At 36.3% G+C, this 26,088-nt stretch overlaps 1 protein-coding gene across 1 annotated transcript in view; it reads left to right on the top strand.

Annotated features, from left to right (window-relative positions):
• The window catches only part of LOC129949687 (farnesyl pyrophosphate synthase), a 33,299-nt gene extending 11,890 nt beyond the window's left edge, over positions 1 to 21,409 (top strand). The window contains exons 2-6 of the mRNA XM_056061283.1: positions 14,033 to 14,124; positions 19,816 to 20,027; positions 20,089 to 20,450; positions 20,529 to 20,755; positions 20,829 to 21,409. Coding sequence (XP_055917258.1) covers positions 14,033 to 14,124; positions 19,816 to 20,027; positions 20,089 to 20,450; positions 20,529 to 20,755; positions 20,829 to 21,010 — 1,075 coding nt within the window. The 3' untranslated portion in view covers positions 21,011 to 21,409. The remainder of the gene's footprint in view (positions 1 to 14,032; positions 14,125 to 19,815; positions 20,028 to 20,088; positions 20,451 to 20,528; positions 20,756 to 20,828) is intronic.
• Positions 21,410 to 26,088: the final 4,679 nt, after the last annotated feature.

Below are 26,088 nucleotides of genomic sequence, written 5' to 3'. Positions count from 1 at the left end.
TCCATTTTATTAGTTTTAATTAGTTTTTTTGCTAAATTAATTTTAATTTTTGATTTTCACAAAACTTTCTTCTATTTGTGTTTTTTTTATTATTATTATTCTGACAGATCTTGGGTAAGTTCATTAATGTTAAAATGCAGCAGTAATGCAAGATTAGCGTTCATAAATGTAAATACACTGCATTACTGCAGTCGGTAACTCTGTTCAAAAAAACAGTCTGACAGCTGAAGTGCTATCAAACCTGCAGTCATTTTATTTCTGTTGCCGCTCTGTAGTAAAATGTCAGAACAAGATGATTATGTAAAATATTTGCATATTTATTCAATTTTTGGCAAAATATAAAATGATTTGTTATTAATAAGTTGAAATATAATATTTATACTTCATAGAAATGAATGAATGAACGAATTTATTCCATTCAAAGCATTTTAAATAAGTTCTAATAAAACATTTTTATTGGACATTTTGAAAGAATTTTGTTAGAACTAATAAACTAAAACCCGCGTAACTCACAGGAAAAACTTAATTATTTCATGACATTTACGAACTGGCTTTTGATATTGTATACCTGCCGCATTCTTGCAGTAGTTTTTCTGTTCATTAATGCATTGCATGAATTTTGTCGGCATGGCTTGTGCAACAAGTTGCATTTTTGAACTCAGCCCTTCTTTCAGTTGCGTTATCTTGGGAATTTTCTACTATACTATTTATAGAATGCCAAAACACACGGTATTAATTTATTACGTTTTTAGGTTTAAGTGAAATTTTGGAAACCATAAGTTCTTACTTTCTTCTTGCAACTTTCTGATCTTTTAATTAGCAATGTTAGTCTTCTTAATGATATACACAAAATAAATTGATCTAAATAAACCAAGACTAAGCTCCACTTAAAAGTGTCTTAAGGTAATCTGAGCACTAAAAGTATCCAATGCTAACTTTAAGATAAGTGAATACAAAAAAAAAACTAAAACCTGCAAACTTTCCACAAGCAAGCTCTTGAGAAAGTACAATCAATTTATAAGTGCTCCAAAAACTGGTAACTATGCTGATAGAAGTTTTTTTCTTTAAATTGATTATAAAAATGTACAAAAATAAACAAGATTAAATAGGGACAGCAATTCAAAGCAATTAAAGCAATCATTTGTTTTATCACGTTTAAATCACGAGTTATAGTCACTTTATTATTTATTAATTGGGTATTTCTAATCTAATTCAAACTGTTATCTTCCTACTTAAGCCTTAATAAAAACCATCAGTTCCATGCCTTGCCGTTGGTTCGGTGTCAATTTTTGTTTGCATTTATTAAAATATCTCTGATTTTATCTTCAAACAAGCTTCTATTTATAAAACTCAATACTTTTTGTTATCAATGCTTTTTTTTGTTTTTGATTGTTTATTTATAAATTCAATTACAAATTAAATAATCTTTTATTTATAATATTTATGTGTTTTTTTTTTAATTGTGGGGCCGAAAACTTCCATTCGAAATTAATGATCTTGAAAAATGTATTTGCAGTGAGTAAGTACTCTGCATGCGCTACATAAGTGATCATTGAACATTGTGGATAGGTTTGGGTTTGCATTCCTGATTCCACGCATGACGTCTTGAGGCTTCTTCGTCTTCTTCTTGGTTGTAGTCTCTATAAATAGAAATTTTCAAACAAATAAAGTTCATTTGCCCCCAACGCAACGTGGGCACTGAAAAGAGGCACTGTTTGTGAGGTTTTTGAATTGGAATTGGGATCTTGTGCGGAATGAAAAATTATTACGATTTACGAGGAAAATGTTTAAAAGAAAACAAAAATTCATTTAAAAGGTGTGACAATTCAGGAAGGCGGCAAGCGTAATAAAAACAATAAAAGAAAACATTTTTTTAATGGAATTGTTATTTTGAGCTATGCAATTTTTGTAGGAAATGATTTTCATAATTTCTTAATTTATTGTCTTTTTGGAGCTGGACTTGTTTCTTTGAAAATAGGTTAAGAGTTAAATGACCACACTTATATAGGAAATGTTTTTGCTTTTGTTTTTATTTACAAGTTGGAGATCTTAAGTTATATTTTTCAATACGAATTATTCATAAGATGCGACGTCTTGACGTCTTTTCATAAAGAGAATAATTCCTCGAAAATCTTTGTGACCTATGGAAACAATGAACCGGACTATTTTTATGTGTTGCACGTCATTTCAAATATTTTTAAACATAACAATATATGAATACGAACAAAAGTTGTTACATTATTATCTATGCATACAAAAATGGCACGTGCATAAAATGTTTTCGATTCGATTGATTTTGTTGTAACAATAAATTGCGTAATGTGTAGGTTAAATTGTGTACGTACGTACAGTGACCCCCACGACTAATCGGACATAAAAAAGAACAATTTTCGCAGGGCAATTTCTCTAAGAGAATGTATGGGGGTGTTATGATTAAACATCATATTTTTTCATAAGGGAACTCATATTTATTTTAAATAAACAAAAACAACATTTTAAAATACTATTCAAAACAAGGAAACTAAAAACTAAAAGAACTGCATAATTTCATGTCTTACAAATAATCGGACCCATTGCATTTAGTATTTTGTGGCGTATCCTTTTGATTTAATTACCGCCTCAAGGCGTCGAAGCATTGAAGAAACTAGTTTTGAACAAACTTCAGGGGGCATTTTTGTCCATTCTTCTTGAAAACCCGTCTTTAGCTCCTAGATATGTATGTCAAAAATTCTTTTGAGCGACTCAATGTCCCAATTAATTCTTAATATGCTCGATTGTATTAAGGTCAGGGGACTGTGTAGGTGTTATAAGCACTTTGGGACAATTATACAACAACCACGACTTTACTGTCTTAGATATACATATGCTTGGGGTCGTTGTTCTGGTAGAAGTTGAAATTGTTTCTTATTCCAAGCTTACTGACAATTGACACCAAATGTTGCTGTAAAATGTTGATGCAGCCCTTTTGATCCATTTTACCTTCCACAAAGTGTAAGTTTCCAACATCAGAACTCGACAAACATCCCCACACCATGATCGACCCACCGCCATGTTTCACAGCTGCCCGTGTATGTTTATGAGAGAATTCTTCATTTGCTTTTCTTCATAAACGGTGATTTTTTAAGAGCTTGAGAACTTTTTTAAAAAAAAAAAACGCATAAAATTTGCAAAATCTCATCGATTCTTTATTTGAAACGTTAGATTGGTCCATGACATATACTTTTTGAAGATAATTTCGTTTAAATATTGACCGCGGCTGCGTCTTAGGTGGTCAATTTGGAAAGTCCAATTTTGGGTAACTTTTTCGAGCATTTCGGCTGGAATAGCCCGAATTTCTTCGGAAATGTTGTCTTCCAAAGCTGGAATAGTTGCTGGCTTATTTGTGTAGACTTCAGACTTGACGTAGCCCCACAAAAAATAGTCTAAAGGCGTCAAATCGCATGATCTTGGTGGCCAACTTACCGGTCCATTCCTTGAGATGAATTGTTCTCCGAAGTTTTCCCTCAAAATGGCCATAGAATCGCGAGCTGTGTGGCATGTAGCGCCATCTTGTTGAAACCACATGTCAACCAAGTTCAGTTCTTCCATTTTTGGCAACAAAAAGTTTGTTAGCATTGAACGATAGCGATCGCCATTCACCGTAACGTTGCGTCCAACAGCATCTTTGAAAAAATACGGTCCAATGATTCCACCAGCGTACAAACCACACCAAACAGTGCATTTTTCGGGATGCATGGGCAGTTCTTGAACGGCTTCTGGTTGCTCTTCACTCCAAATGCGGCAATTTTGTTTATTTACGTAGCCATTCAACCAGAAATGAGCCTCATCGCTGAACAAAATTTGTCGATAAAAAAGCGGATTTTCTGCCAACTTTTCTAGAGCCCATTCACTGAAAATTCGACGTTGTGGCAGATCGTTCGGCTTCAGTTCTTGCACGAGCTGTATTTTATACGGTTTTACACCAAGATCTTTGCGTAAAATCTTCCATGTGGTCGAATAACAAACCCAATTGCTGCGAACGGCGACGAATCGACATTTCACGGTCTTCAGCAACACTCTCAGAAACAGACGCAATATTCTCTTCTGTACGCACTGTACGCATTCGTGTGGTTGGTTTAATGTCCAATAAAGTAAACTGAGTGCGAAATTTGGTCACAATCGCATTAATTGTTTGCTCACTTGGTCGATTATGTAGACCATAAATCGGACGTAAAGCACGAAACACATTTCGAACCGAACACTGATTTTGGTAATAAAATTCAATGATTTGCAAGCGTTGCTCGTTAGTAAGTCTATTCATGATGAAATGTCAAAGCATACTGAGCATCTTTCTCTTTGACACCATGTCTGAAATCCCGCGTTATCTGTCAAATACTAATGCATGAAAATCCTAACCTCAAAAAAATCACCCTTTACAAACATTCGTCCGTCTAATCCTTTCATGTTAAATTTGCTTTCATCCGTGAACAAAACCTATTTTATGATGTTATAATGTGCAAACAATACAAATTCAGGAAATATAACCTTATGTTTCAGAATGACGTATCCTTAGTTAAATGTTCCCTAGCAAATGTAAGCCTTTCTTTTTTATTTTTTTCACTTATGAATGGCTTTTTTCGAGCTACGCGCCCATTCAGATCTTGTTTTCGCAGTAGATACTCTTAGATCATTTCGCTACTCACTTTCTTACTCCTGTTCTCCTTCAAAAACACCTTTAGAGATTCAGAGGATAAGAAAGGATTTTCCTTCACTTGCCGAACAAGTAGCTTTTTTTCGTACATATCCAACTTTTTCCTCTGTCCTTTAACATTAAGGATCCTACCTTCATTTTTGAAACGTGAAATTATGTCCTGAACTGTTGAATGGCTCCGTTGGACAATTTTTTTTATTTCTCGTACTGATTTTCTATCCTGACTGCGTTATAACCAATTTTTGTATTTCAACAAATGTCTATTTACCTTTCAGGGCCATAAAATAAATAAAAAATAAACTTTAGGGTTTCTATTTAATAAATCAGAGGTAAATTTCTACACCCTCCATACTTTAAAAAAAATAAATTGAACCTTTCAAATTTTTCTTCTCTGTGTCCGATCAGTCGTGGGGCTCACTGTATGTACCTTCCTCACAGTTTTCTTTTTATTTTATAAACAAATTTTGATTATTTATAAATATGTTGAATTGCTTTTAGTTTCAAAACACGAATAATAATTTAAATTGTATTCAAATGAATCATAGAGCCAAGTAGATAGCGAATATTATAATTTATAATTGAGTGAATAAGACTGAATAGGCTTTAAGTGTTTACTTTTGCTTCGTTTGAACTTATAAAAAGTAAATAAAACTATTTAGCAACAAAAATCAACAATATCTACTTTCTAATTTAGCATTTTAAAATTTATGCAACTGAATTTGGTTTCCAGATCATTAGTTTAGCGGTTATTTCTAAGTTTAGACTGTGCAATTTATGGGAATAAACTTGAATAATATAGATTTGACCAATAGAATCGAAACAATGCTTGAGTACATTTGAAAATTAACAGAAATATTGGAAAAAAGATTCTATATGCATTCCAGACTTTGGTAAAATTAAGTATTTTAGGTATTTTTTTTTTAATTTCCACATACAAGTTTGAAATTTTAGAGAAATTTTTCTTCTCTTTTTTGAACTCGATCTATTTTGCCTACAATAAGTAAAAGATTTGTTTTCATAAAAAAATAGAACCGGGTAGAGTTTATTTTTTTTACAAATTGGAATATTGACCAGCAGGAACAATAGATGGTTAGGTTAGGTTAAAGTGGCTGTCCAAGATGGAAGCGGACACACTTCAAATCAAAATCAAATGGGGTGGCGCAACAGTCCGTTGTGAACCAGGGCCTAGTGACTTACAACTCTCAACCATTCCTGTGTGCGAGTACTGTTGTCAGGAATTGAAGGGACCTACAATTTAAGGCCGAATCCGAACGGCTAATTTGAGAAAGCACTTTTTCATGATAAGAATTACTCTTGAAGGATTTGTCAATTCCTCGCAAGAGGCAGTACCCGCGAAATTTTTTTTTTTTTTTAATTAAGGTGGCACAGGCAGGGATTGAACCCAAGACCCCTTGCATAACAGTCCAACGCACTTTTTTTTTTATTTTTTTTTTTTGTATTTTTTTGTGCCATGCCTATTCTACTTAAAACTAAACCCTAAAACTATAAAACAAGTATGTAAGCCGGCCAAGGCTTAAACCCCATCCTGACTACCCACTATCAAGTGCCGATTGAAGCCACCAAAACTGGTTCTCCTGCTTCACCCTATCAGTTCGGTCCCGCTCGGACACAGCCCTACTGAACCGAAGGAGCTCTGCTCCACCTTGTGCCATGACGTCCCGATTGTACAGGAGTCGCCTATCCACGGTTCTTCGTCTGACGTGGTAGATTAACGGAACTGCCAATCTATCCTGTATCAGACCGCATTTGTCTAAAAAGAGGAATGCCTCTGGTGGAATAAAGCCGCTCAAGCGTGCACTTTCAAAATACTCGTCGTTCGGATAGAACGCCCCGAAAATTAAATTGTTGGTCGAAGACATAGCTCTTGCAATGTGACCTCGAACGAGTTTTATCACGAAATTGTCAATTCTGTTGATTCGAGCCCTGTTGTATAGGACCTCGTTAGAATAGTAATGCACATAAGCAGATTCGGCTGTTCGATATAAGCCGGTACAGCGTCTTAAACACTGCCGCTCGAACACCCGAAACTTCTCCATCTGGGAAGGGGCAACGTTGAACCACACAGGACAACCATAAACGATCATTGGCCGTATAAGGGCCATGTAGCAAATTACCTTCACTCTGGGGTCAAGCCGACTGCTAAAAAACAGCCGTTTCGTCAGAGCGAAGGCTCCTCTGGCCCTGGTCAGAGCAGCATTTACTATATGTCTGTCGAAATATAAATACTGATCTAACCAGATACCAAGGTACTTCACTACACTTTTGCTCGCCAATGGCTGCCCGTGAAGATCAACGATGACCATCTTGCGCCAATTCTTGCACGTATCCCTCGTGGCCTTAGCCAACGGAGTCCGGAACAGAATTGTCTCTGACTTCTGGACATTTATTTTCAGTTTCCAGTCGTCGCAATATCGCTGGATCTTGTCGAAATCACGCTGCAAGAGAATTCTAATAACTTCAACCTTTCGGGCCGTTCTGTACGCAATTAGACCGTCGGCGTACGCAATTGCCTTTGTAAGACTACCTATCAGATCGCTGGTGTAAATGCTGAAGAAAATCGGCGAATTCACCGCTCCCTGTTGAAGACCATTTTTAATTGAGAATGTCCAACGCACTAACCATCATGCCACGGGTACTACACTGGACACACTTAGGCCACTTTAAGGGGCCATTATGATACCACATGAAACTTGAGGCTTCCTCCTAAGTTCAATATGGAACCAGTTTGAGTCCCTTACGAAACGTCAGAAGCTGATTATGCAGATATGATTTAGATCGCTTAAGAAGAATTCTCCTAGAAAATTCTTGCGGTTTTGAGCCAGAGCAGGTCATGTACAGAGAAGATGATAGCAAGCACCGTGATAGCTTTAAATCTAGTGTTGGCCAGATTAATTTTGTGACCGGACAAGTGGTGATGTTGTTCCACCTCGTGTTTGCTTTCTTCATAGCGTCTTGCATTAGCAATAGTTTACAAGGAGCAATTGGTATGCCAGTATGGGCTGCACTGTACCGTTTATGGCTAGTTCATCTGCCTTACAGTTACCTGGAATGCCTCTATGGCCCGGCAATGAAGAAAGGTTTAAACTGGAACAATAGATATAGTAATGCAAAATGTTAATTCTGGGAGATTAAGACTTGTAAAGGATGTAACAAAATAAACGCAAGATTTAAAATTTCCACCATTTAAAAATCGACTGCTGGCAGTTTAGAGTTATTCAAAATTAAGCCTTGAATGGTAAAAAAGCGTGTCTTCTTTATCGAATAATATTTCAAAAATATTAAAAGTTTTTCGGCGCAGTTCAAGAATATGAAGATATAAAATATGGTCGCGAAGTGTGGCACATTTTCACCTTGATGGGTTTGTAACATTCAAAATTGAAGCTTTTCCATCCTCAATGTGTCACTGATTGTTTTGGATTTTGAACTGAAGGCATAATTGGAAAATAAAATAAGACTGGTTAATCAGTCTCTGTTACTAGTGATCTATATCGAAATTGGATTTAATTGATATATGGTTTACAAACGACACTGCGCCTGAATATACTTATAATAACTGCATGATGCTTAGTGCGATGGACTGTCGTGGAGAGGTCTTGGGTTCGATCCCTGCCTGTTTTTTTTTCACGGGTATTGACAAATTCTCCAAGAGTAATTCCTGTCATGAAAAGTACTTTTTCAAATTTGCCGTTCGGATTCAGATTAAAACTGTAGGTACCTTCCATCCTTGACAACAGTACTCGCACACAGGAATGGTTGAGAGTTGTCAGTCACTAGGCTCTAGTTTTCAAACGGACTGTTGCGTCACCCAATTTATTATTTATTTATTTTTACTGCATAATTTTTAAGGTCGTTTAATCTCTCATTTTGTTGATCAAAACCGCTATTTGTCCTCGAAAAATAATATGTCTTCTTCGTTGAACACATGCGTGTAGAACAGTCAATTGGGAATGGCTTAAAAACAATTTTTCGTTTGCCAAAATTGGTGGAAACGCATGGAAAAATGTATCGATTAACTTTGAAAATATTTTGACGTAAAAGTAAAGCTGACATAAGGGAATTTACTAGAAGGCAAGTTTCTATTATTTAACTGACCAGCTGCCAAAAAATACCTTTCAATTTAAGCCAGTTTATTGAACAATTCTTATTATCGAGTCATTGGGCAGGTTCAGGCAACGTAAAGGACTTCATTTGCAGTCAGCTTCATTCTTTGAACGTTAATTTTGAGCGAACAACTAGTTAGTTTTTCAAGTGTCATGAATTTCAAATGCAGAACTTTACTTCGTAAACCTTTACTTTAAGTTCATAGTACAAAAAGTACCAAGAAAGTTATTGTCTATAAAATACTCCACAGGCCAGCTAAAAGTCCATCACGATTTGCATTTTGTATTGAAAAGAAATATTAGTTATTTCTTTTCCACATCGACAAGGAACCTTTTTACAGAAAACATTAAATGAAGTTGTGCAGAAAAATTAATAAATCATAGAGTTATAAAGTTCAGCTTTCAGTTGAATGAAAAAACATGATCAACTGTCATTTTGATAGAAGAGAACTTGACTTAATAGTTAGGGAGATTTTTCTTGAGTCCATTAAAGTTGACTTAATTGGAAGGTAATTTTTTGACAGCTGGCCAATCAGATACTTTAAACTTGCCTAAACTTTCAAGTCCCTCATGTCGTCTGAATCTTGTGTTTGATAGGGTTTCTTGGATAGGTGGATTTTTAGATGCCTTGTTGAACGAGTTGGATAGCTGTATTGAGATAGCTGTCAAAAAACCAAAACAACTTTCAGCTGTTTACAAAAAGCAGAGAAACACTTAAGATTCGAAGTCAAAATTGTTGTAAGATAAGACATGGATAATTCAACTGGTTCGTCGAATATTGATGAATTGATAGGTGCGTAACAATTAAATAAATAAGAGATAACCTTAATCTGTAATCAATGCTAAATTTCCTCTTAGCTCAATTGGAATTCTTGCGAAATCTCCGGTTTTAAATTAACGTTTAACAGAAAACTATCCTAACAGAAACGAGGACTACTATTAAGCGACAATACCTAGATATAGTTTGGAAGAATATGGATCTCATTTCCGAATGAGCAGGAGTTGCTAGATCATAATTACCTTCTAAAATTCTGAAGCAAATAGCTTCTTCGTCGTCTAATATGTACAGAACATCCTCAAATACAACTTTAACTAACATTCTGTATCGTTTTGTTAACCAACAAATACAAAAAGCTGAAATCAATTTCCAAGTTCCTTGAAATTCAACCATGTGCTGAATCAGCTGTTCTGTCAGATACCTACATACCCCAGAAACTCTTGGATACCTTTAGATTCCTTTTTTTACATCTCAGCTGTTTTTGATCAGTATGTTATTTGTTATCTTACACGTAAAACACTAACAAAAAGGTATCCGGATACCCTATATGTCTGAGATTGAACGCAGCCAATGTAAAGCACACTTCTAGCATCTGATTGGACAGCTCCCAAAATACTGCGCAGGGTCCGCCGACATAAAGGACTTTAAAATTAGGAAAGTTTCTCTGATCTAATTTACTTGCTGCTAAAAAACACCTTTAAATTAAGACAACTTTATCTTATTATCAAGTCAATTTGACTCATGTCAAAGTGACAAATAATCATAATTTTTCAATTAACTGAAAGCTGAACTTTATTTTCCTATGATTATTTATTTTCTGCACAAATCTATTTGATGTTTTATGTAAAACAGAGTAAAGTAATATTTCTTTACTAAATATAAGTCAAGATAGACTTGTAGCATTCTTGAGGAGTGTTTTGAAGAAAATTATGTTTTTGGTAATGTTTGCATGATCAACTGAAGGTAGATTTCAGTGAGGTAAAGTTCCGAGTTTGAGGTTTATACTTACTTACTTAAGGTGGCGCTACAGTCCTGCGTGAACTAGGGCCTCACCCAACAAACTTCTCCATCTAGCTCGGTCCCTAGCTAGATGTCTCCAGTTTCGCGCTCCAAGTTGGGTGAGGTCACCTTCCACTTGTGCGCGCCACCTTATCCGCGGTCTTCCTCTACTGCGCTGTCCTGTGGGTGCGGATTCGAAGACTTTCCGGGCCGGAGCATTGGTTTCCATGTGCTCTACGTGACCTAGCCATCTTAGTCGTTGGACTTTTACTCTTCTGGCTAAGTCTACGTCGCTGTACAGCCCGTACAGTTCGTCGTTCCATCTTCTCCTCCACTCCCCTTCGATGCATACGGGACCGTAGATCACACGGAGAACTTTTCTCTCGAAGCGACTTAAGGTGCTTTCATCCGCTTTTGTCATAGTCCATGCTTCTGCACCGTATAGCAGGACGGGGATGATAAGGGTCTTATATAGCAACACTTTGGTCCCTCGAGAGAGGACTTTACCACTCAATTGCTTTCTTAGTCCAAAGAAACAGCGGTTAGCAAGAGTTATTCTGCGTTTGATCTCAGCGCTGGTGTTGTTTTCTGCGTTTACAGCGGAGCCTAGGTAGACGAAGTCCTTGACTACCTCAAAGTTACGTCTGTCAATTGTGACGTTTTGACCAAGACGTGGGTGTTGTGTGTCCTTTCTAGACGACAGCATGTACTTTGTTTTGCCCTCATTAACCGTTAAACCCATTTTCGCCGCTTCTGCCTCAATACTCACAAAAGCCCCATTGACATCACGCTGAGTTCTTCCGATTATGTTAATGTCATCAGCATATGCCAGTAATTGGACAGACTTTTGAAAGATAGTGCCTCTAGTGTTGACGTGACGTGAGCACGATGTTAAAAAAATCGCATGACAGCGCATCACCTTGTCTAAAGCCTTTTTTGACATCAAAAGGTTCTGTTAAGTTGTTTCCAACCTTTATGGAGCAGCATTGACTGCGGTTCCACTATGATGTTTCCACTTTCGTCTTTGCAGCCTTCGGTTCTAGGTTTATGTACCTGTGAATTTCGTTTCACCTGTTCATAAAACTTTCGAACCTCATTCCTGCTTTTATACTTCTCAACATCTTCGACCGCACGCTTCTCATGCCCTCTCTTTTTCCTTCTGAGAAGTCGGCGTTCCTCTCGCCTCTTCTGCTCATAGAGCTCACGGGCAGCTCTCGTCCTTTTATGCAGCGCCGCTTTGCGTGCCTGTTGTTTGGCTGCATTTGCTTGCCGACATTCCTCATCAAACCAGGGGTTCCTTGTTATTGGCTGTTTGAAACCCAGCACATCAGAGGCGGCTTCTCTGATTGCATCTTGGCAATGTTGCCACTGGTTTTCGATACATTGTGTTGGCGGCAGAGAACTTCGAGAGAGGTTACTTGTAACTCGGTCGGAAAAGGATTTGGTGATCTCTGGCGATTGTAGCCGTTCGACGTTGTATCTTCTCCCAGCACCTCCCTGTCTTGCCTTGGGTCTGGAAATCCGAAGTGCTACCTTGACTACAACGAGGTAGTGGTCCGAGTCGATGTTAGCTCCTCGGAAAGTTCGTACATCCATAATGCTGGAAGCGTGTCTGGCGTAGACGGTAGATTGATCTGGAGAAGTCCAAGTTCCTTTGTGGATGTTGAGGTGTGGAAAACGCGTACTGGCTACCATGACGTTTCGCCCCGCAGCAAAATCTATGAGCCTGAATCCATTGTCGGAAGTGTTGTCGTGCAGGCTGTTCTTCCCGATTATTCCACCAAAGATGTCTTCCCTTCCTAGCTTGGCATTAAAATCGCCCAGGACTATTTTAATATCGTAGCTAGGGCACTGCTCATATGTTTTGTCTAAGAGCTCGAAAACATATCTTTGGTGTTGTCGTCTTTCTCTTCTGTGGGGGCGTGCGCGCATATCAGGCTAATGTTGCCGAATTTAGCCTTGATGCGTATGGTCATGAGGCGCTCATTGATGCACCTATAGCTCAAGACTTCTTGCCTAAGTCTGGCTCCGATGACGAATCCGCATCCAAATAAGCGCTGTTGGTTTTCGTGGTAGCAGTCACCATAGTAGATATCGCAGTTTTTCATCCTCTTTTTGCCCGGCCCATCCCATCGTATTTCGTTAAAAAGCTGTTAAAAATTGCCTCAACAAGATCATCTTCTTTACTTGCAATTTTGGAAAACGAAAAAATCATGATCTTGTTCTGCGTTGTCGCTTTAAAGGTAAAGGTTTTGACTTTTAAATGTTGCATTTTGAAGACCTTCAGAAATTCATCTACTTTTTTTTATATGAACTTGAAGTTCCATTAACAAACTTCTCTAGGTATTCGGGATCCTTCCAAACTAAAAAGAGTCCCCCTGAGTTACAATTTTTACTAATGCTCCACACACTTTGTCCCCTAGAATTTAAATTGAAAACTTTTCTTGACCTTTCAGTTTTACTTCTACGAAACAAATCAAAAATTACCCAAAAACATATCGAATCATCCATAAGACTCTGCACAACAATTGGGCCAAACTTATTTCCATTTTGATATCGGTACTGTTGTTATTGGTCTGGTTCTGTGATCCAGACCTGTTCGAATAGGTTTGCGTTGTTGTAATCACATAGGAAGTTTAAGCTGATGAACAAATCATCTATTGTCAAAGACAAATACCTTGCCCTGTCTATGATAAAGTTTTAATGAAGACATCGAGTCTTTTTATCATCATCGTTCCTTCTCAAAGCCCGCGAAAGGTTTTTGACACCATACTTTGTTCATAACATCGTTCCCGTGTTCTTGCCATCAGATTTTCTCTTAAAAGAACTCAGACTCCGATATAATTTCCATAGTAGTTGAAAGTCGGTTATCAGCTTTTACCTTCATACCTTCTACCTGTTTCTATTAGAATGGTAGCTTTAAATCACAAACATGAAGTACGTCTCTCGATCTTTTATGTCTCAGATATCCAATAAATTGTTCTTTTGAAATACAAAAAATTAATTATTTAAACTTATTCTTCTAAACTATAAAGAATTCAATTAATAAATGGCGCAGTTCTTATTTTGCAACAAATCAAATGATTATTATCAGATTGAAGAACAAGTTCCATAAATTGATTTCTATTATAACTATTTAAGCTCTATATGAATGTTTAATACAATTTCTCAATGTGTGAAGACATTCTTGAATTTCTCTTTTACTTTTGTTCTACAACCATCCCAGGGTCAATTTGAAAGAAAAGAAAGAAGACGACCCAAAAAAAAAAGTCAAGCCTTAAAAGACTTCACTCTTATTACGTGTTTCATTCTATTCTGGTTAAAATTTACATTTAAAATGAGATCAGATGATCATTTCAGTATTCAGTTAACATACATTTTACCTTAAAAGATATTTTTAAAAACGATATTTATAACACTATTTTTCTTCTTTATTTTTTCTAGAACTTTGTCAACTTTAAATTATTCAATGCCATTAGCAGCGCGTGCAACTGTATCCAAGGATGAAAGTCGAGATTTTATGGCTGTTTTTCCAGGTAAATTATTTGAATACAAAATTAACTAATCTATGAAAATTAGTTAACAACAAAAATGCATTTCTAAATAAACAAAAACAAAACTTCAAATATACAGAAATTATTTTATTTGTTAAAAATGCATTTTTTTATTGCTTGTATTTTCTCATATTATTATTGTTATTTCTGTTTTGCCTAATGTTGTAATCTAAATTACAAAAATGTAATAATGTAAAATGTTGAAATCATTTCTCTGCACCACGATGATGATTAGTCTATGATAAAATAATAACAATAATTGTTATTTGCATCGTTGGTTCTTATTAATGTGCGAGAAAAATCGAGGGTAAATTAGTTGAAATTGCAATCGTTATTGTTGTTGTTGTTGTTGATTTGTTTTTGTTGTTGTGTTTTTTAGTTTACATAACAACAGTACGAATGTACCTATAGTTTATTTTATTATAGTTTAGTTGATGAAAAGTTATTTATAGAGAAACAAATGAAATATAGTGTGATGGATGGTACTACTGCTATATTGCAATTTTTGTAGGCAAGTTAATAAATTGAGATAAACAATCTCATGTAACTCGTAGGAAAACATTTCTATTTTATTTTTCTATTTATAATTGAAGTCAACTCGACAAGTGGATGTTATGATTGACTACAGTAGGTTATTGTTTTTGTGAGCTTATTGAACTGAACACATTAGCAAGATGAATTATTAGTTAGGGACGCGTTGTTATGAGAATTACGTATGTATTGTATTTCGAATAGTTTTATCTCAGCCTCAGATCTCATAATTTTTGAGCTTTTGCTAGAAATCGTATGCAAAATAGTTTTAAGGCAAATCTAACAAAAATTAAATCGATTTCATTTGTAAGATTTATGACATTTGACAGATTACCTCATTTAAACGTTGTAAGGCTCGTAACATATTAAAACTCACAAGTTACTGTCTTACTGTTTCAATGTACACAATTCTTTTTAGCTTCGATATTCTGGCCAGTCAACACCAGAAGGAAGGTATGTTGAGATCTTTGCTGAGTTAAATCAATTAACTCGAATCCCTGACGTTGCAGGTCAATCCTCCAACACCGTAGACTTGATTTTTACCTCTGACCCTAATAAATACACAATCAGTGTATTACCGCCTCTATAAGGCATACAGACCATTGTATCGCATCTGCAAAATTCTTGTCTAAAAAAACCTAGTTAAAGAAAAAACTTCTATGAGAACCGTTTGGCAATATGAGAAAGCCAACTGAAACGGTCTCAATGAATGCTTTGTCGATAGTTACGTGGCTTCCAGCGCAGATATGGTTACAAATTTAATTCTTTGTGGAATGAGAAATTTTATCCCGAATTGGGTAAAATCTATCAAACCCAAAGAGAACTCATGGTTTGATACGAGCTGTAAAGAGGTTATTAGGTTCAGAGATGTAAGTTTCCGTTGTTATAAAGCCAACCCCACTGAGGAAAACCAGAATAAGTTTAAACAAGCTAAAAAAACTTGCAACGGCCACATTCGACGAACCAAATTTGTGCATGATCAGAAATTAAGGCAAAAAATACAATGTCCCAAAGGTAGTAAAAATGTCTGGTCATTTGTAAAAAACGTAGGAAACACCACGTCATCCTCGGTTCCAACGATCGTCCACAATGACACTCCCTATGTTAGTTCGATTCATAAAGCCAATTTGCTTGCAGTTTGCTGTTAATGCGACGCTACCGGAAAGTGCCATGAGTACTCCTGTTCTAAAGAGCGTAAATTATTCTATGGGAAGAATCTTCTTTCGAACTCGTGCAGTTGCAAGAGCACTGAAACACCTTGACATACACAAATCCGCTGGTCCGGATAGTATCTCCCCCATTGTTCTGAAGAGGTGTTCTTCAACACTGGCAAAACCACTGCGTAAACTTTTCCAACTTTCCGAGCGAATGGAGAACAACATTTGTACAGCCTGTTCCTAAAAAAGGCAAATCCTCCTCTCCCTCTTACTATCGTCGAATAGCACTCACGTCCCTTCTTTCCAAGGTCATGAAAACGCTGAATAATTATCAGCTTAAAAAATATCTCGAAGAACGGAGGCTTCTTAATGAACGGCAGTATGGCTTCTGTAGCAATAGGTTCACTGGTGATCTCATAGTTCATCTCACCGAACAAATCTTTTCATCGTTTTCGAGAAAGTAAGATCATTGCACTTGATATTTCAAGGCATTTGATAGAGTTTGGCACCAAGCTCTCTTATCGAAAATGCATGCTTTTGGTATTGATGAATCTCTTCTTTGTTGGGTTAGAAAAAACCTTTCGGATCGTTCAATTCAAGTTGTATTAGACGGGTTCGAATCTGATATTCACAACATAAACCTTAGTGTGCTCCAGGGCTACGTTTTGTCTCCGACGCTCTTCCTTATTTTTTATAAATGATCTTTTGTTTGAAACTTCTAACCCACTAAATTGTTTCGCTGATGACAGTACCCTCAGCTTTTCCTATTCGTTTTTAGATTCTCATCCTTGTCCTTCGGATGTGGAACTTCAACGGCAGCGTATGATAAGCTCAATAAATTCTGATCTCGACAGCATTGTACAATGGGGAATCAAAAACCGTGTAGAATTGAATGCTTCGAAAAGTCAATGCTGTCTCCTGTCGTTAAAGCGTAACTCACCTCGATGACGCTATCCATGAGCGGCACTTGCATCCAGGAAACTAATCAACTTTCAGTACTCGGTATGTGTATCACACATAACCTCCTTTGGAATGATCACATAAACAATATTGCCAAAAATCCTGTCGACGGTGCAAGACATTTTGCACCCCTTCTGATCTGGCTGTTATTAAAAAAGCCTCCAAAACTTGAATATAAGTCGCATATTTGGGCAGGTGCCCCTAAAACAAGTTTAAGTACTTTGGACAGGATCCAAAAAAGAGCTTTGAAAATGATAGGCGATAGAACTATAACCTAAACAATTACGTCACTTGAACACCGCCGCAATGTTTCATGCCTATAGTTGTTCTACCGATATTTTTTTAAACAGTGTTCTGTCGAATTAGCCAGTTGCATTTCCCCCCCCCCAACAAACAATTCAGACGTAATACTCGTACCTCTAGGAATGCACATCAGTTTAACCTTAAGCTCAATTTCGGACGTGCTGTCAAGAATAGAGATTCTTTTTTTAACCGCACATCGAGAATGTAGAATGCTTTACCCAGCTCTGTTTTTCCCCTTTCATTTTGATATTCAAAACTTTAAGACCAATGTGCATCGGTATGCTCGCACTGTGTTTAAATTTTAAACATGTTAAGGGTATTAACAACCCTTTGAGTGACCGTTTATTATAAAAAAAAAACTTTATTGTCTACAAAACTCCTCTCTGGCAAGCTACAATTCCTTAATTTTGTATTTTAAAGAAATATTACTTATGTATATCTTTTACAATTTGACAAAGAACCCTTGTACATAAAACATCAAATAGAATTGTGCAGAAAATAAATAAACAGGCTAATAAAGTTCATTTTTTAGTTGAATCGAAAACTATGATTAGCTGTCATTTTGACTTTCCAATAAACTTGCCTTAATTGGAAGGCAGATATTTGATACTTACCTTACTCTCAAGTCCCTTATGTTGTCTGAACCTCCCCATTTCCATCCTGCATGGAAACAATTAATATTGACTAACATTCAAAAAAATGTACTGCCAAAACTTATGTCAGATAGTCAAGTCGCACTCAACGCGCTTACTTCCTGCTCTAATAGCGTGAAAATAGTGTGGGAGTGTACTAACACTTTGAGCTAACTTGAGAAGAAAATTCTTGTCACACTTCATAAGTAAGCTTGTCATGTCGGAATTAAGGAAAATGTTAAAGTACTTATAGCATCTGAACAATAATGTGGAATAGTTGAAAACGCAAACAAATAAATCAAAAATGATAAAGAGACAAAAATATTAATATCTCGAAAGAACTCCCAGAAATATGGCAGATAAAACACTATAACTAAAAACGTTTAAGAAGCTGCCTAATTTTAAGTTTGAATAACCTTAGGTCAACAACAAAAAGACAAACAACATCATTGACGTTAGAGAAACAAGTTGTATGTTTTGTAACAACTGTTTCACTTGTTTCTCGTTTCCCTCCCCGCGTTTCGAGACTTTTTTTTTCATATTTTACAGCGATCAGAGTCAGAGCAACAAAACATCAACTTTATATCCTTATACGTTTTTCCTTCATTTCGCAACTTATTTATGATTTCCCGTTTTTCGTCGGTGCAGTGCTTTTTTCGGCCCACTAAATAATTAAACTCGTTTAGATATTCGATTTTTTGATATCTGGTTACAAATGTAAACGGTTATGAATTACAAACCAGTTCATTGTTTTATCAACACTTGAGCAAATTTTGTAAAAGCATTCCTATTATTTTGGACACAGCTATAGGTGACATTCTGTAAAGGAAAAACCAAGGAACGTTTAAACTTGTGCCAGCGATTTGCTTCATGTAAGGCAGCTAAAATTACCTAATTCGATCGCACATGTAACAGAATCTCATACTTCTTTACCGCACAGTTTCCGTAGTTTAAACAAAAATAACGTACGATCGTTTTCGTTTCGCATTTTTTTAAGAATTTAGGTCCTGATCACATTTTGAGAAAATTTAAAGTACTCATGTACTAAAGGAGGAAAAACTTGGGGCAAAGAAATAAAATTAGAGGAGGAACTGATTTGGCTAACTTTTCAGTCAAATATCCAATTAAGTTGACTCAATTAGAAAGCTATTTTTTGGTAGCTGCATAAAAAAGGCACAACAAGCAGTACACTCACCCAAAAACTGAATTGATTAATTCCTACATACATACATATGAAGAGATGCCTACCAATATTTCAGAATTGGGTTCGAGTCAGTAGGATTTCTTGGACTTGCCTCTGAAATTGAAATTTCTCAAATGACTACTACTAGGTCATCAGACCTATAAAGTCTGTCGGTTTACTACTCCAACGCCTCCATTGTGTGTTGTTTCCGGCGATGTGTGTGAGCTGCATTTAGCTCTTTCCCTATCTCGACGATATCTCCTGGACTGTTCTTCTAGTCTCCCGAGTCTTCGGTCTTCTTGTGTGGTCTGTGCTTCTAGTCTCCCGACTCTTCGGCCTTCTTGACTGGATTGTAATTCTAATCTCCCAAATCTTCGGCCTTCTTGAGTGAGCGTATTCAATTTTTCGAAGCGTGTGTCAAATACACTTCCACTTACGCTTTCGTATAATAGTTTCAATGGGTTCGTGACCCGTTATCATAAATAATTCTTCATTCATGGCAGTTGCACGTTGCTGTAGAATACATGGTTTACAACGAAAGGAAAATGTTCCTTACGTTTTCTAAGTTAGCCCTCATTCGAGACCAGCATGAAACCATCTATATCTTTTACCGCGTGTGCTTGAGATTATTGAAATCGCTCATAAAATTCCCCTAAGTGATTCCTACTTTTTTCAACTAGACCAGTACACGTACAGAGAAGGTGATGAATTGTTTCCTACTCTTAATCGTCCCTACAGTTAAAGAAGGCCTTGACGTGTAATCAAACCACCTTGTTTAGTTTCTTATACTTATGTTGCATGTTTAGAAGTCTTAGTATTGTAATTTTAACTGTTTTTGTACAAAAACCATTCACAAACTTATGAAAGTTTCAATTCCAATTAATTTGTATTTTTCTTTCTATTTTAGATCTTGTCCGTGAGCTCACTGAAAAAGCAAACGAATACAATGCCAAACAAGCTTCAAAATGGTTTGCCAAGGCACTACAATACAATGTGCCACGTGGAAAGAAAAATCGTGGTCTTTTGACAGTTTTAACATACAAGAAATTAGTAAGCGAGGATCAATTGACACCGGAGAACATAAAAAATGCACAATATCTTGGATGGTGTGTTGAAATGGTAATTACAAAACAAAATTGATTGTTTCTAGGAAAAACTTAATTTTCTAATTTATTTCTAGCTTCAAAGCATGTTCATCATTGCCGATGACATCATGGACGGCAGCACCACAAGACGTGGCCAAGTTTGTTGGCATAAACTTGATGATGTTGGCATGACAGCCATCAATGATTCCCTAATGATTGAGAATGCTATTTTTACGATTTTAAAGAATCATTTCCGTCAATCCGAAGCCTATGCTGATTTGCTTGATCTCTTCCATGAAGTGATATTCATAACAACATGTGGACAATCCTTGGATCTTCTAACAGCCAATAAAGATATTTCTAGCTTCACAATGGACAAATACAAGTCGATTGTGGCTAATAAGACTGCTTATTATTCATTCTATTTGCCATTTGCATTGGCTATGCATTTAGCTGGGTAAGTTTTTTTGTCTTTTCTATTATTTAAAGATCTGAAAACTCATCAGGACTGTTTTTTTTTTCTTTTTTTTAATAGTTTTAAAGATGCTGAAGCATTTAGACAGGCCAAGACAATTCTTCTTGAAATGGGACACTTCTATCAAGTTCAAGATGATTTCCTCGATTGCTTTGGTAATCCCGAAGTAACTGGCAAACTAGGAACTGATATTCAAGACAATAAATGTTCTTGGTTAGCTGTGGTTTGCATGCAGCGAGCAAACGACGATCAAAAGAAAATCATGGCTGAATGTTATGGTAAAAATGGTAAGAATAGAATTTTGTTTGAATTTTGAGTTGAATTGTTTAACTTACTTGAAATTTTTGTATTCTCTTTCAGATCCTGCTAAGATTGCTCGAGTTAAGCAACTATACAAGGAACTTGGTCTACCAAACACCTATGCGACTTACGAAGAAGAATCATACAACATGATCAAAACACATATTCAACAAACATCACGTGGAGTGCCACACGAGCTCTATTTACAAGTTCTCAACAAGATCTATCATAGGGATTCATAAACATTTTCGAACTTAAAAAAGACTGAAAATCTTCATAAATAAATAATTATGAATAAAAATAAATAAAAACAGCAGCAGAAGAGGCGGAATTTAAGCTGTATTACACCCCCACTAATTTAAGTGCTCATAAATAATCTTAGTCTTATTCTATTCCCATTTTTTATCCTAAAAGTTAGTAATAGTCTTGCATGGATCAAACTTATTACACAAAGAAAGGAAAGGGTTTAGATTTAAAAAAAAAATATAAAAGTTAAAGAAAAGAAAAATGAAACGAAATTGAATTGTGATTGAAATGAAAAAGGAAACAAAACAAAAATTACCTTAACATAAGTTGTAATTTCTCCTTTTGATATTTTTTATAGTTAAGAAAAAATAATATAATAGCAAACCTTTATTACATATGCATGAGTTTTATTTTTAAATATGTATTTAATAGTTTTATTTTGTTTATCTTTTAAGTTACTTTATTTTTTTGTTTAGATTTATTTTTAATTTTTTCTGTAATAAAAAAAATAATCTCATTGTAAAATGTTACAAAAAAATGTGAAAGAAAAAAAGAAACTATATTTTGTGTTATTTTTTTATTGGACTTTTGTTTTTCTAATGTTTCATTTATCGAGCTCAACTCTGGACAGAGTTTCGACTTCTCAGGAATTTGATGCTTTGTCTGACTTCATCCAAAGAATTGTCTCCCTGTATACTCACACTGATATCGTTACTACGGGCGATTTCAATACTCTAGGCTTGTTTCTCACTTCTGTCCCTGGTAAATTCACAATCACTGTATTGACGGCTCTAGGCCATAGTGAAATATCTACTAATTTCTCATGTCAAATAAATCAAGTTACAGAAATAGCTCAACAGAAAACCGTTTGGCAGTAAGAGACACCAATTGGGAGGGTCTCAATAATTTCTTCTGGATCTTTAAATGAAACCTTTATCCCGAATTGGGTTAATAGTATCAAACCCCAGACTTGGTTATGGTTAGCTTTGAGATGCATGAAATGTGAGCATCAAATGCTTTAGATCCAATCCAACTAGAGAATATCTTTAACGCCTATATTCTAAATACCAACATTTTGCATGACCAAAAATTACAAAAAAAAAAATACTACAATGTCCCAAAGATAGTAAAAGTTTTTGTCATTCGTAAAAAGTATGAGGAATCCTTACTCTTCTTTGGTCTATATGCTTGTTGTAGTGTCATGGCTTCCCCAGTTCTTGGGCTCAATAATGATTGTATGGAACCAATTTTCGTTTTCGTAGGCGTACTGTGGCGAGAGTCCTAAAAGATCTCATAATACATGAACAAATATGAGTGCTTTTGATATCGAAAAAACCTTTCTTTGTTGGATTAGAAATGGTTTCGGACGTTATCTAGTCTGAAACATACAATATAAATGATGTTGTACCGCAGGGCTCCGTTTTATGTCTGACTCTATTCCTTATTTTCATAAATGATCTTCTGTTTGCAACTTTTAATCTGTCCTGGAGAATTTTCGTGAAAAGTTTTCCTTGTATTGGCGGAAGTGCTTATTTCTAGCTTCAGCAGCTTCTTCGGACAACTGGCCGATTGGCAATAATGAATGGGGTATGGCACTGGTAGAGTGAATTAGAATCTTATGCACTGTTGGAGACATAGGCTGTAATGGATACAAGTTTACGAAATATGTAGCAGTATCCATCGTAAATTTTGTGAATTTTTGAAGATCTATCTCATAACCAGAGGATATCACTTCAAATATTTTGCTTACATTTTTGTAACAATGATAAATCTTCTTGGCTATTAAAAAATCTTCGCGAGGTTTTGTCGTCATTAGTGTTACCTATACCCAGCCTTTAGAATGTCCACTAGTAAGCCCATTTTATCGTGGAACTCTTTTTGTATTTGTCTCTTGGCTGCTTGCATTTTTTCCCAGTCACTTTTTTTTGTTACGGCACCCTTTTGCACTTCCGCTTTTAGTTTGTACGACAGATGCAGTAGAAATTCAAAAAACCTAATCCTGGCGTGTAATATTGATAGCCCAAATCTTAAAGTATCTGAATTCTCCGGTTCTGTAGAATCCAAGTCGTTGAAACTTTCTTTTACAAAACGAATCCGCATTGGTCTGCACCATCTCGGTGAAGAGTGAATGTTTTGATATAAGATTTGACTCCCATACTTGAGACGAAGAGGTACAAGGGAACTCAAAAATATATTTGCATCACTTCAAAATTCTGCTTATACTGGCTTTGAGTAGACCCATCGCATCCCCACTTGTATATGAGCTCTAAATCTGTTTCACTGGTCTCAAGGCACTGTTGGAGTTTTGGTGCCAAATATTTATATAAACGTGATGTTGTGTGATCCACTAAATCTTAGAGCTTCACTTCGGCAACTGTCTCACTTACGCTTTTTTGTGGGTAACAATCCTGTTTAGCTTTATACACGTAGGTATAGCACGGATATATATCTTTGCTGGTCTGATGAATCACTTCGTTTTGACAAGCAGTTAAATTAGCATCGACGAATATCCTAGCACCTGCAGCGTGATAGTTAGTGCGTTGAATTGTCAGCCGTTCATTGACTTTCAAAGTGAGAAGAAGTAATAAATAGTTATTTAAATAAAGTGCATTTGTAGTGTTTGAGAATTAAGGAGGCAGTTTGCAGCCGTTTATAATAACCAATCGGTAGCCCAGTGGAGGTGGCGTCCTGAGCCTGGAAGAAAACTATTTCATCTTGGCCGGTGATTTGAACGCAAAACATGAAGATTAGGGAAATCAACATAGTAATCCCAAAGGTAATCATCTTTTTAATTTGATGAATCTTTACAGCGTTGAATATGGCGTCGACCTGCTGGCTACCGAAAAGCCATCGTATCCAATAAACGGCTCCTTTCTGGATCTTTTGCTGTACGACACCAGACTGACAGTAACAGACAAAGTGGGTAATCACCCTCGAAACTGCTTGCAGACTGTCGAGTACGAACGAGCGAAAGAACACCCAACAGAAACCTGACAAATACAGAAATTGACCAACACTTACAACAGATGGACGAAACAATAAAACGAACGATGGAACGGACAATACCAAAGTACAAATAACGGCACCAAATGGACGCTTACAGAAACACGACTATTGACGCACTTGTACAGACGACTTACAGACCCACACGACTTGGAGGTTAGGACACTGAAGTCGTCAATAAAAAATGTCAATCTGTTGATTAAGGAGAACTACAGGCTATCAATTACCAAGTACTGGGACCGCAAGATCCGGTCAGTTAATTCCAGTGACCTTAGTATGTTCCCCTTCCATGTCTGAAACTCCAAAGAACTGAAGAGAACAGAGACATACTTATGACAGCGCAAATAGATCCAGAGGAAGCCATCTTTGACGATAACTTTTACATAATTGAAAATCCGAAGTGGAGGCGGTGGGAGCTGCTACAGCAAGTGTACAAGGTGAATGTTAGCATTCGCCCCAACCACGACCTGGAAAACAGAGCCCTACTTAATCACTTTTACATCCGAAATGATAAGACACATCGGCGATCTGAGAACCGCGGTTTCATGCGGTTCAATGACGATTCCTTGGCAAATGCCATAATCGCCGAGCAATCGGGACCAAGTCCCTTGTTAGTGACGAAGGTTGAGCTTCAGCTAAACTTCAACTCAATAAAAAATAAAAAGTCAGCAGGTGCCGATGGTATATCCAACGTTGTACTAAGACATTTACAGATGGAAGCAATTGACATTTACACCACGCTCTTCAATAATGCACTGAATAATGCATGTTATCCAGTGCATTGGAAGACCGCTGTGGTTCATCTTCTCCCGAAAAATGGAAATCACAACTCCAACCCGTCATATCTTCAGTCGATAAGTCTTCTTCCGAGCATCAGCAAAGTTTTCGAAAAAATCATTAATAGGGCTTTGACTAACAGTAGCCTGGATATAATACCTGTTATGGGACACATGCTCCATCCTGAGAGTAAAAGTTGACAAAATTGATTTATGGCCACGTTTCAGGTCAAAATACGACACTGTGCGACGATCACAAATATTCAGCAAGATGTTTGAAACAATTCAAGAAATTTTCTCAGCTACTGATCTGGTAACAAGCTACGAAACCTATGTATGTACATGCATACGTCTAAAACTTGAGTAATTCCCATTTCTGAAACGGTCGATTGCTAAAGCCGCTTGGACAGCATCCAAAGAAGAGCTTCTAAAATGATTGGTGACGTTAACATCAACTCATCTACATACGTCACTCGAACATCGTCGTACAATTTCTTAATTAACCCTTTTTGACCGTTATTTTAAAGGAAGTGAAACATACTCTTATACAAAAGTAGTTTTCTTGAAAGCATTGATTCCTCATAATGACAGCATACCTTTATTATAAAGTCAGCCTGTGACTTGAGCGTAACAAGGCGTATTTTGGGGTAGCTTGAAGAGCTTTTTTTTATGAAATTCCTATGGAATTTCTCAATTTCCTCGTAGTAATATGACCCCAAACCTGAGAAGCATAGCAAAGGGTTGATTTAACTACTGCATTGAATATCTTATACATATTTTGCAGATAAAATTAGTCTTTTGTTGGAAAACACATTTTTAAATGATAGATTAAGCAAGCTTTGAGAGCTATTGGCTTTTTCGGTTAGGTGTTTGTTGAAATTTAAAGCCGGATTTAGTCTAACTCACGAATATTTGACCTCTTTAGCTGTTTCTAGAGAATGACCATCATAAGTCCATTGAACTCTTGGATATCGCGCAAACACCATCATTTTTGACTTCTCTGTATTAATTGTTAGTCCCCATCTTTTGCAGTAGCACGATAAGCGATTAATCATTAATTGCATATGTTCTGGTAATTCAGAGAGTATGAAATGGTCTTTTACATATAACAATATATGGGAAGATATGCCGAGTTGTAAGAGCTTATAGAAGATCGCATTTCTGTTAACCAGGTCGAAGGCAGCTTTAAAGTCAACAAAAAATGAGTAAACTTTTTTGTTACTGGCATGAAACGCTTTGAAAATGGATGATCAATGGTTGAATATTTTTTTCTGAAGCCAGCTTGAAGATCAGAT

Source organism: Eupeodes corollae, chromosome 3 (genome assembly GCF_945859685.1).
Source record: "Eupeodes corollae chromosome 3, idEupCoro1.1, whole genome shotgun sequence".
NCBI classification, from domain to species: Eukaryota; Metazoa; Arthropoda; class Insecta; order Diptera; family Syrphidae; genus Eupeodes; species Eupeodes corollae.
This window is presented reverse-complemented; position numbering and strand designations above follow the sequence as displayed.